At 38.7% G+C, this 12,179-nt stretch overlaps 1 protein-coding gene across 4 annotated transcripts in view; it reads left to right on the top strand.

Annotated features, from left to right (window-relative positions):
- The window catches only part of LRBA (LPS responsive beige-like anchor protein), a 435,866-nt gene that overhangs the window by 80,938 nt on the left and 342,749 nt on the right, over positions 1 to 12,179 (top strand). For 3 of the 4 annotated variants that reach the window (XM_052772239.1, XM_052772249.1, XM_052772231.1), the window contains exons 23-25: positions 8,553 to 9,581; positions 11,230 to 11,319; positions 11,571 to 11,746. In XM_052772239.1, coding sequence (XP_052628199.1) covers positions 8,553 to 9,581; positions 11,230 to 11,319; positions 11,571 to 11,746 — 1,295 coding nt within the window. The remainder of the gene's footprint in view (positions 1 to 8,552; positions 9,582 to 11,229; positions 11,320 to 11,570; positions 11,747 to 12,179) is intronic. The other variant, XM_052772257.1, reaches the window with a different exon arrangement.

Genomic DNA, 12,179 nt, shown 5'->3' with positions numbered 1-12,179 from the left:
CTATAGGGCTGCCAACAACACATAGGGACATTGGAAAAGGATGGCCAAAGAGAGAAGTGCATAAGACCTATAGCTGGGTATTATGACAATGCAGAGTGGTAAACACTGAATATAGTTACAACATATTTTTGTTAATAACTAAATATCAAATGTGCACAAGGCAGAATTTGACAGTCTACTGAACTGTGGAAATGGTGGCAGGGATTGACATAGAAGAGGAAATATATACCTTGAGAGGATAATGTGCTCATGTCTTGCAATTTAAACAAATTAAAAGCAATAGTTGCATTAATGAAAATGAGCAAATACATGTTTGGTATACTGTTTCAATTTATTATTGTATGGTGATGTAACAGTAAGCTATACCTTGACTTGATTTGAAAATAAAATGCTGCCAACAGATCTAAAATTCTCTCTCAAATAAGCAAAGACTTTTACAAATTATATTGACTACTTGACTAGTACTTGCTTTCTTATTCTAGAAATTATTTGCATGCATAGATTTTTCCTTAAGCTGAGGAGAAAAAAGGCAAAAGTATTGCTACTTAGATGAAAATACATTATGCAGGAACATGAAAATGTCTTGGTACAGTGTTGTTTGTTGGGTTTTTTTGTTTGTTTGTTTTTACCCCACCCCGCCTTCTGTGTCAGTGAATGCTTTTTTGGTGGAAGCTTAAACTCCTTCTAGAATAGAAACTTCTCATATGCAGTGTCCTGCATAATACATGTTAATTTGCTTTTCTTAGCTTTCTTCTGTGAACCACTCAGAAATAACCCAGAGATTCCTCAGGTCTGTGGTTTACAGACTGTAAGTCAGTGTATGGTGCGCACAGTGCCTTTGTATCTTTCACTTCACTGAATTGAAAATTAGGTTTGATATCTTCAGATATTGGTGCCTCTCCTCTAAACAGACCTGTTTTTGTTTGGAAATTAGTTTCTACTTTTGAACAGTTAGTGTCGCTGGAGGAGAAGTGGAAAAACAGGTCAATAAAGTCCTTGTTAAGATTTTAAAAGTTGTAACACTTTCTGGAATTATGAAGAGTTTACTGATGGTGTCAGCAGCACAGGAGCTAGTTTGCACTGAGCAGACTGTAAGGAAACAGCAGTACTATATAATTGTCTGACCTGTCTGGCAGACATTCCCTTCCTCTCCCTATAAAATTGCCCACCTGATAAGGAAAAAACAGGACAAAATCTTAACGTATAGTTAAAATATTTTCCCGATGTTCTTTAATGCAAATGTCAATCATCTTAACCTTTTTCATTGCTGTATGCTCATTTTTCTCCTTGGCAATTAGTAAATGTTGGATGTCAAATTAAGTTAAAATTAATGGCAGAGGCAAATGTTGCAGTTATTAGCGCACAAGTGTCTTTAACTAGTAGTGCGTAGAGATGCATTCCAAGCATTGCAAACGGCTATGGATTAACCATCAAATGATGGTGAAGATTAATGATTGGCCTTTTAGCTCACTAATTTAGAACAATTTCTAGTAATTAATTTTGTATTATCAGCTTTACAGTTGCAAATGCCTTAAGGAAAATAAAAAATGACTTAAGTACATTTAAGGTTCCTCAAGCTAACAGTTGTCTTGTAAATTGTTGCATGCTTGCAGATCCTAATGTTTAATCTTTAATACCTCTATATACTGTCTCTGTCTACTTGTATTTATTAATCATACTTTCTACTTAATTTTGCATTTTTGTTGATACTGCTTATGTTAACCTTGGGTATTTTCTTTGTAGGGTGTATTGTTTGGCTTTGTGAACCTTGTGTGCTTCATAAATGCCATGTCATGCAACAGAAATGTGGCGGAAGAATTGTCCAGTCCCTCCATCATAGTACCACTATTTCTTGGTTTCCTGTCAAACCAAATTACAAATTAATATAGTGAGCAGAACTGTTTATACAGGCTTGTTGAAAAGTTGGATTTTACAAAGCAGTATTTCTTAAATTTGTTTTCTTTTTTATATAAATAAGAAAACCCCAAACTCTAAATGCATGTTTGAAAAATACTGGTTTAGGTAGTCTGTGTAATTTTGTGCATTGCTATTTTAATTTGAATATTATTTAAAGCACAGTATTTAATGTGTTAAATACTGTTAATGTATTAAGTGACATGAATTCTTTCTGATATTTATGGTGGAAGTAGAAATTGCTATCCTTTTTAAGTGGATTTTGCGGGTTTTTTTTGTGAGTGATGTTCTCCTGTGGTTCTGTACTGTCTATTTTTCTTTACCAGTCTCTGTCTCCTTGCAGTTTCTTGCATTGTTCTTAAATCAATGTGGATTCTCATCAGATTGTGCTTGGATTTATTTGCCCATAAGTTCACATTGCCCATCTTTGTCTGTATTGACACTGTGTTGCTCTGTAATGGCTTCCAAACCACTGTCTATTCCCTATTTCAGATGAGACATGAAAATTATATTACATCCCTTTAGCCTGCATTGTCATTTTAACTGTTGACCATAGCTGGGCAAAGATCAACTTGTTGCAAAATTGTTTGCATCTCTAACCTATACCATCAGTAGAACTCATGCTTGTAACTTTCAACAGTCTTAGTTGGAAAAACAAACCTGCTCAGTTTGTAATTCATGATTCACATGATAACATTCAAAATTAATGCAAATACCTATGGTGCCTATCTGACTTCAAGGTAGCACATATGGGTTATTAGGAAAAACCAAAGCATGTAACAGGAAACTCTCCGAAGAGACAAAAGACAGAAAGTAGCATGGGAAGAGTTTGAATAACAAATGAATAAGATAAGTATATATTGCTAATAAATAGGGGGGGGGGGCTTTGCTGAAACAGTGGCTACTTTTGAGATAGAATTTGGTTTTGTGATTGTTTGGATTATAAAAAATAGAGAGTCTTAGATATAGATGAAGTTTTATTCCAGCACTGAAATTTTAGTGTCTTTAAAATTAAATGAGAAGTTATGATGTGAAGGAAAGAGCTTAAGGCAGGCGGATTCCATTGTTGGAAAGGCAATAAGAACTTAAGCTATTAAGAATTAACTGAAATCTTGGCTGTGGCATGTTTGTTAATGAGTCAGTGAAGTTGCTAATGAGGGGCCAGAAAATTTGGAGCTTTCAGTAATGTAATATGAAGTATGACATGCACATAAGGATCTTGTTAGGATCACAGAGATGTGGTGGGATGGCTTCCATGACTGGAGTGATGCAATGAAGGGACATCAGCTCTTAAGGAAATACAGACTGGGAAGATGAGGAATGGGAGTTGCCCTTTATGTGAGAGAACAGTTGGAGAGCGTGGAACTCTGCCTGGGGTTGAATAAGGAGCCAACTGAGAGTCTCTGGATTAGGATTAAAGAGAGGACAGGTGAAAGTGACATTATATTTATGGAGTTAAATCCAGTTGGCGGCAGGTCACAAGTGGTGTTCCCCAGGGCTCGGTGTTGGGGCCGGTTCTGTTTAATATCTTTATCAATGATCTGGATGAGGGGATCAAGTGCACCCTCAGTAAGTTTGCAGATGACACCAAGTTGGGAGGCAGGGTTGATCTGCTCGAGGGTAGGAAGGCTCTACAGAGAGATCTGGACAGGCTGGATCGATGGGCTGAGGCCAATTGTATGAGGTTCAACAAGGCCAAGTGCCGGGTCCTGCACTTGGGTCACAACAACCCCATGCAGCGCTACAGGCCTGGGGAAGAGTGGCTGGAAAGCTGCCTGGAGGAAAAAGACCTGGGCGTGCTGGTTGACAGCCGGCTGCATATGAGCCAGCAGTGTGCCCAGGTGGCCAAGAAGGCCAATGGCATCCTGGCCTGTATCAGAAATAGTGTGGCCAGCAGGAGCAGGGAGGTGATTGTCCCCTGTATTCGGCACTGGTGAGGCTGCACCTTGAGTACTGTGTTCAGTTTTGGGCCCCTCACTACAGGAAAGACATTGAGGTGCTGGAGCATGTCCAGAGAAGGGCAACCAAGTTGGTGAGGGGCCTGGAGCACAAGTCTTATGAGGAGTGGCTGAGGGATCTGGGACTGTTTAGTCTGGAGAAAAGGAGGCTGAGGGGAGACCTTATCGCTCTCTACAACTACCTGAAGGGGGGTTGTAGTGAGGTGGGTGCTGGTCTCTTCTGCCAGGTGGCTGGAGATAGGATGAGAGGAAATGGCCTCAAGTTGCGACAGGGGAGGTTTAGATTGGATATTAGGAAAAATTTCTTTACTGAAAGGGCTGTCAGACATTGGAACAGGCTGCCCAGGGAAGTGGTGGAGTCACCATCCCTGGAGGTATTCAAAAAGCACGTAGACAAGGCACTCGAGAACGTGGTTTAGGGGGCATGGTTGATGGTTGGACTTGATGATCTTGAAGGTCTTTTCCAACCGAAATGATTCTATGATTCTATGATAGTGGGCATCTGCTAAAGGCTGCCTGACCAGGAGGAACAAGCAGATGAGGTCCTCTACAGATAGATAGGAACAGCTGCACGTTTGCAGGCCCTGGCCCTCATGGGCCTGATGTATGCTGGAGGGACAACACAGCAGGACATAAGCAATCCAGGAGGTTCCTTGAGTTCATTGACAATTTCTTCCTCTTCCAAGTGATAGAGGAGCCAATGAGGAGAGGTGTTTTGCTGGACCCTCATACTTACCAACAACAAGGGGCTTGTTGGGAATGAGAAGGTCAAAGGCAGCCTTGGCTGCAGTGACCATGAGATTGTGGAGTTGAGGATCCTGAGGGGAGGGAGGAGAGCGAAAGCAAGCTCACAACCCTGGGCTTACGGACAGCGGATTTTGACTTATTTTCAGGGAAGGTTGATTTAATGCTGTTAACAAGATGATCAGTTTGGTTGGTAAGAGAAAATCTGAAGCTGCAATTGGCTTTTTTCATAAAGGGGATTGGCTTGGTAGCACACTAGGAAGAAATCAGCATTACAGAAAACCAGTACTTCACAGGTTATACAAACTGAGATATAACTAAATGACCATTTCTCCAAAAGTAGTTGCCAGCACTGTAGAATGTGTTCATGGAGTGGAGAGTGAGAAGCTATGAGGTAGGTTGCTTTTACTCCTGCATATGAGTTTAGTGAGACTTAGACTGGAATGATGCATGAAAATATGGATGTTCACAGTATTAAAAATTTTTGGAAGCACTGGAAAGGTTGCAGAAGGGGGTCACAGGAAGGATTCTAGTCCTTCAGAATGAAAGCTCATTCTTTTTAGATGGTCCTGTTACTTCTCCATCTTTTGGGCTTTTAAAAACATTGTTATAATATGTTAAAGAAAAAAAAAACCTTTGAAAACATGGTATTTCTTCCTCATCAAGGTATTTTTAATAACTTGGAAATACAGACATAATTAGCGACTAGAAATTGAATTGAATCTAGACTTTCAAAATGAAGAATGATACTTTTTTTTTTTTTTTTTTTTTTTTTTTTAGATGATAGAGTAGATTTGGAACAAATGATCCAGGGGACATTTCATCTCTTGGTTTCTAAAACCAAGGCTGGACCACTTTCTGGATGCTGTCATCCAATCCATGTTACTGGGCTTAAAGTGTAGGAAAGTGGCTTAAAATTGAGGGCTGACCTAGATGATCTGATGTTACTTTCTGGCCTTAACCTCAGTGATTCCTTGAAGTGCTAGGGGAAGGCAGCTGTAACAGAACTGATGATATGCTTTTAGAACACGTTTAAAGTTATATTCTTTGATGCTTGCAATTTACTTTAACCAGGTTGGTAATTTATCAAAGCACTTGCATAGATAGGGCTGCCAGAACTTAGAACTTTATATTGCTGTTAAAGCTTGTTGTGTTTTGTAAGGACTGGTGTAAGCATCAAGTGTTGCTTGATGAAACTCTTGCAACACTGTGAATGTGCTCTTTTTGCAAGGTGGATTTAGTAACTGCCAGCCCTGCAAAATATCTCTATGATTCGTTCCATTAAGATTGAATTGTTAGTGTTACTGAACAGATTCTGTGAGTCATGTACTACTCTCCATTGCACTCAAGTTTGAGCACTGAAGGAAATCATGTTTTGTAACAGGTCTCTCCAGCCACTATCTTGTGATCATCTTAGCATCATCATGCCTATCCCCATTTGTACTGGGGAGAAATGGCCGCAGCAGTGCCATTGTTATCTTCATCTTTATTTTGCTTTGCCTTTGTTCAAGGAAACTAGTGAAATAAGATTTTGAGGCTAGACCTGAGACTTGTTCAAAGTCTTGGAAGCAGTGCATAAGCAGAGTAGAATCCAGGTCTCATACTTGGATGTAGCTTAACAGTGTTAAAAGACTAAGTATGCAGTGTAGCTAAAGCCTACAAATACTTTTGAGGAGTCATTTTTCCCATGTATTTTTTAAAGTGAATGTTGCAATAACAAGTCTGATACTGAGGACAGAAATGGATAAAGGTAGCTATGTTATCACAGATTTGTTACAGCTATACTTGCATTGTGTAGGTAACATGTATACCTATTGTGGGGTTTGTGTACTTTCTGGGAAGTACATATGGTAAGTTTTGCTAAAATAAACCAACAGTATTTTTATTTGTTGAATGTCTCTCTAGTACTTGTTGGAATAAAACTTTTTAGTAGTTTTGGAAATGGAGGAAGCAACAGGGAGAGAGAGAAGAGGGAAAGCTAGCTGGACATAAGGTCAAGCTGTCACAATTCCTTCTTCACAAAAGTAATGATTTGAGCAAAAGTAGCAGCTTTGCCTAATCATGTTTTTGAAAACAAATAAAAGTGCAAGGGAGAGCTTATTAGCATGATATATTTTGGGTTGCTTTTGACAACCTGACTGTGATACAGTTCTGGAAGGAAGTATTTCTAAAATAATAATGTTCCCCCCCCCGCCCCTTCAGCAATAACCTATAGTCAAATATTTTATAGATCCATTGTGACAGATGGATGAACTTTCAGTTATTTGTAATCATTCACACTTTTTTGTTTGTACATAACTGGTTTAAAACTAGTACAGGAAGACTTTTTTTTAAACAGGAGGAGGAAGATATCCCATTTCTATTGCTAGAGACTCAAGTTTCAATTAAATCAACTTGAACAAATAACATGCTTCAGGTCGTGTTAGAATAGTACACTGTTCCTACAATACTTTATATTTGATTGATGGAGAAAATAGTATGTTAAAAAGCTAATGTTGACAACACAACCTACCAAGAATATTCCTTTTTACCTTTGTTCTTTCTTTGCTCCTCCTGATTTGTTAACTATAATTTCTAGTACCTTTTTAACCTGTCAAGTTAGTTTTTGACTTACATGTATCATCCTAAGAGAAAATATTCCTACTGACTAATCGTCACTTTGACTACCATGTACGTGGAATTTTTAGATGAGATCCAAATGAATGAGTTTAGTATGTAAGAGAATAAGAAAATATGTATTCATATGTTTAGTAAAATGTACTGCTCTGCTTTGTCTATGGAAGATGTTTGTGATAAGGAAAATGGTTTAAAAAAAATAAAACCCTCAGCTGCAGCCTATATGTTGGGAAAATTTGAGAACTAAGCTTACAGATAACAAACACTTCTGTTGTAGAAGATAAATCTAAACCCTAAATAGAAAGGTATGGATAAACTAAATTGAATGACAGCATAATAAAAACTTCAGTTAGTCTAGTAAGATTTTCTTTCAACACACAGCTATTTATTTGGGCAAGTTAGTTTTATCAGTATGTATATAAAGAATTTTTCTATCTGGAATTTTTATATATACCTAAAAACAACAATAATTTTTTTCAGCTCATCTATAGGAAGATCTTCTCGCTTTAATCAGATTGTGTAGCTGTTCTCATGTGCCTTTTAGACTTGGTAAACAGCATTCACCAGAGGAAAAGTCCTCTGAAGAATTTTAGGTATCATTTGGAGATCCCAAGGGTTTTAGCTTCGTTACATGCTTCTCTCTGCTCTGACTTTGTGAGATTGTATTTTTTTTTTTAATGTAAACTTCTCGAAAGTTTGTTTATCTTTGTGGATTGTTGAACATACTCAAGGTGCTAAAATGATGTGAAAGCTCAACTATAGTTAAGTGTCCCTGCTAGTTGTCACAGTGTCCGCCCTTACAAAAAAATTGAGATTGTTAGCTATCTCAAATTCAGTAACTCTCTGGATGTTATGCTGTCGCATTTTTCTGTATCCTATACAATTACATGAATGCAAGTAGGACAGATAACTCTAATTACAGATCACTGTAATTAACCTAGGAAATAATGCAAGTGTTAACTGTAAGTATTAAACTTTAAACATTTTCACTTCTTTTACTAGAAGTAGTCTTTAAAACTCTGAGTACTTCTAGTAAACACTTAATTTCCTATCTTTAGGATCAGTCCAGGATTTTTTTGATTCTGGTGTTACTTTTTTTTTTCTTTTCTTTCTTTTGGCCAGGAATAACAGGTACACTTAAGAAAGACTTGCTCTCAGTTGAAGTGATCTCCAATGTGAAATTATTTTGTATCATGAGAACAGTATCCAATATAAATTTGTAGTATAACTGTGTGATTTGAGAAATGATTTTTTTTTTTTTTCAGATAAAACAGTCATTAATGTATAATTTTTAATGTACTTTCAATTCTGTTCTTCTAGGTAACTTTTGAAATGCACAAAGAGAGTCTTTCTCAAATGTACAGGGAGTACCAAGGGAAAGGAGGTGAAGGGAGTGGAATACGGGCTTCAACTCCAATTAGAACAATCTCTGGAATTAGCAAAGAAGCTGAAATCAAGAGAAAGCAACAATGTTTGGAGTTAAAAGAAGATGCTACTGCTCCTTCCTGCATTATTGATGATATTGAGTGCAGTACTGAAAAAAAAGAGACAAATGCCTCATCGGATGGTGACCAACAAACTCATTCAGTGTCTAATCATAGGGAGGAGTTAGAGGGGGAAGGCAGGGAGACTACACAGGATTTAAAAGCAGTGCCTTGTGCAGAATTTTCTCCAGAACCGGAAACAATAAAGACCAGTGTTTCAGAAATTAGTACTGGAATAGCTGAAGCAATTGAAGATTCTTTGAGCAAAGCTGACGAGCTTGTGGAAGAAACAGTAGCTGTCACTGCTGCTTCTTTAGCAATGCAAACTACTTTGGAACGAGAAACTCGTGAAAGTCCAGAAAGACTGGAAAAATCAACAGTAGACATGGAAGATGAGGATGACTTTGTTGATTTGAAAGAGGAAGGTAGTATGCCTTTACCTTCAGAAGAGTATGCAGAGTTGAACAAGGAATGTAGCTCTAATGAAAGCAAAGTGACAAAGCAGGAAAAAGCAATAGAGAAGCAACCTGAATCTGTGCTTTTAAAATCCGAAGATACTGAAGGTGTGGATGGGAAAAAACAAGAACTGACTTCTTTACCGGAGACAGTGAGTTCCATGGTTCAAGAAGTAGCAACTCAACCGGATTCGAAAGGGAAAAAGAAGCTGGAGGAAGAAAAGATTCTTTTTAGTGAAAGCAAAACAGCTGAAGAAAATGCAAATGCACATGTGCCAGAGCCTGCTGGACCCTCTGACAAAAGAATCGCCAAGCTTGATGTTTCTAGTGTTGCATCAGATACAGAAAGACTGGAACTGAAAGCTAACACATGTCTGGAAGCACCTCTGCCCCCTAGATCCATACCTGAGGTAAATTCTACCTATCCTTCATCTGTCTAGCTTAAAAATAAAAGGAAGTTCTTATTTTGTGAGATTTTTGAAAAAGTGTGCCTATACACATTTTGGGGATTTTAATGTGTGTGGATTTTGTGAGTTATCTAAAGAATACTTTCAACCCCTGATTAAAATAGCCATAATTCTTACTAATTTGTGTACTGAGAAGTCTCTAAGGTTTTATTCTTTGTACATGCACTTACGGATGCTGATGGAGACTGAGTATTTGGCTAGATGGACACTTTGTCTGTGTTGATACTTCTTAATTTTCATAGAATCATAGAATCATAGAATCATTTCGGTTGGAAAAGACCTTCAAGATCATCAAGTCCAACCATTAACCATGCCCCCTAAACCATGCCCTGGAGTACCCTATCCAGTCGCTTTTTGAATACCTCCAGGGATGGTGACTCAACCACTTCCCTGGGCAGCCCATTCCAATGTTTGACAACCCTCTCAGTAAAAAAATTTTTCCTAATATCTAACCTAAATCTCCCTTGCCTCAACTTGAGGCCATTTCCTCTTGTCCTGTCTCCAGATACCTGACAGAAGAGACCAACACCCACCTCACTACAACCCCCTTTCAGGTAGTTGTAGAGAGCCATAAGGTCTCCCCTCAGCCTCCTCTTTTCTAGACTGAACAACCCCAGATCCCTCAGCCGCTCCTCATAAGACTTGTGCTCAAGGCCCCTCACCAACTTGGTTGCCCTTCTCTGGACACACTCAAGTAGCTCAATGTCTTTCCTGTAGTGAGGGGCCCAAAACTGAACACAGCACTCGAGGTGCGGCCTCACCAGTGCCGAGTACAGGGGAACAACCACCTCCCTGTTCCTGCTGGCCACACTGTTCCTGATACAGGCCAGGATGCCGTTGGCCTTCTTGGCCACCTGGGCACACTGCTGGCTCATATTCAGCTGGCTGTCAACCAGCACGCCCAGGTCTTTTTCCTCCAGGCAGCTTTCCAGCCACTCTTCCCCAGGCCTGTAGCGCTGCATGGGGTTGTTGTGACCCAAGTGCAGGACCCGGCACTTGGCCGTGTTAAACCTCATACAACTGGCCTTAGCCCATCGATCCAGCCTGTCCAGATCTCTCTGTAGAGCCTCCCTACCCTCAAGCAGATCAACCCTGCCTCCCAACTTGGTGTCGTCTGCAAACTTGCTGAGGGTGCACTCAATCCCCTCATCCAAATCATCATTTTGAAGAATTGAAAGAAACTTATATATTCTGAGAGGATTTTATTTACAATTTCTTCTGCTTCTTTACTCAACCTTCCTTTTACTCTTTTCAATCTGGTCTCCTATAATCTCAACTCATAATTATTGAGAAGCAAACATTGCTTGTGCAGAAAAAAATAACACTAAGTTTCTTTGATATCCTGATGGAACTTGTGAAAATATTTTTTACACTAGTTACTCTGCAGGTACCTGATATATATATATATATATATATATATATAAACTATAAAATTTGATATGATTGTCACTCCATCACATCAGCCTACCTTTTTTGTGCAAGTGTAATTTAAAACTGGGTTTCTGTTGCATGCTGCAGTCTCTAGTCTCTAGTTTCTAACTCAGCTTTTCATGGTTAAATAGTCACGTATCTGAGTACTTCCCTTCTGCAGAGATACCTGCTAATGGATGCTCTTCATTCTGCACCATTCTTCCTTAAAGGAGGAAAACCACTGTCTACAGCAACATATACTCCCCCTGTGGTAAGGTTGGGTTGCTGCTTGTGTATGCCTGGACTTACAGGTGTGGTAGTGCAGCTGTAGACTAGTTTGTAGGTTTGGTATATCCAGTAAATAGCATTTGTGTAATAGTTTTAGCTTTATTTGTAACATTGTACACAGTCTAAACTTGCTGAATATCTAAAATCTAAGTCTATTAAATGCATTTCAGTGTATACCATGGAAACTAATAACTAGAATGTGGGGTTTCTTTTGTCTGCAAACTGTGTATTCAGCCCTCAAGGCAGCAAGATTCTTCAGGACAAGAGCTAGCTGCTTCATCAGATGGGCAGAGAAGAGACTCTAGGTCAACTGTGTTCCGTATTCCTGAGTTTAAGTGGTCACTGATGCATCAGCGCTTGCTCACAGACTTACTCTTTTCCATAGAAACAGATATACAGATGTGGAGAAGGTAATTTTCTATGCCTTATGTGGAATGATCTAGACTGGCATTTCAATTATAATTAACTTGAGATTTTGTTGAAACTGCATCAGAGTCACTCTTTGACTTTGAATTTTGCACATCTGATATTTTACTCATTATTCAATAGCTTTACTTATTTTGTGACCTATACATAAATAGTCTCAGATTTTTTTTTAAGGCTCTTTACAGACATAAATGTGCTTTGGTTGAGGGCCTGCACATATATTTTGACTGAAATCCTGGCTACATTTAAGTCAATGGCGGTCTTGCTGTTGATTTTTATTGGACCATGATTTTCATGTTCCTAATGTATGTCAGGGCCTGCATCTTTTATTAGTATCTGAATATGGAGGAAAAAAAAAAATCTATCCCAAATAATATTTATTATGTCTGCATTTACACACACTATGTTGCTGCTTTG

The sequence above is a fragment of the Harpia harpyja genome, chromosome 2, assembly GCF_026419915.1.
Source record: "Harpia harpyja isolate bHarHar1 chromosome 2, bHarHar1 primary haplotype, whole genome shotgun sequence".
NCBI lineage: Eukaryota > Metazoa > Chordata > Aves > Accipitriformes > Accipitridae > Harpia > Harpia harpyja.
This window is presented reverse-complemented; position numbering and strand designations above follow the sequence as displayed.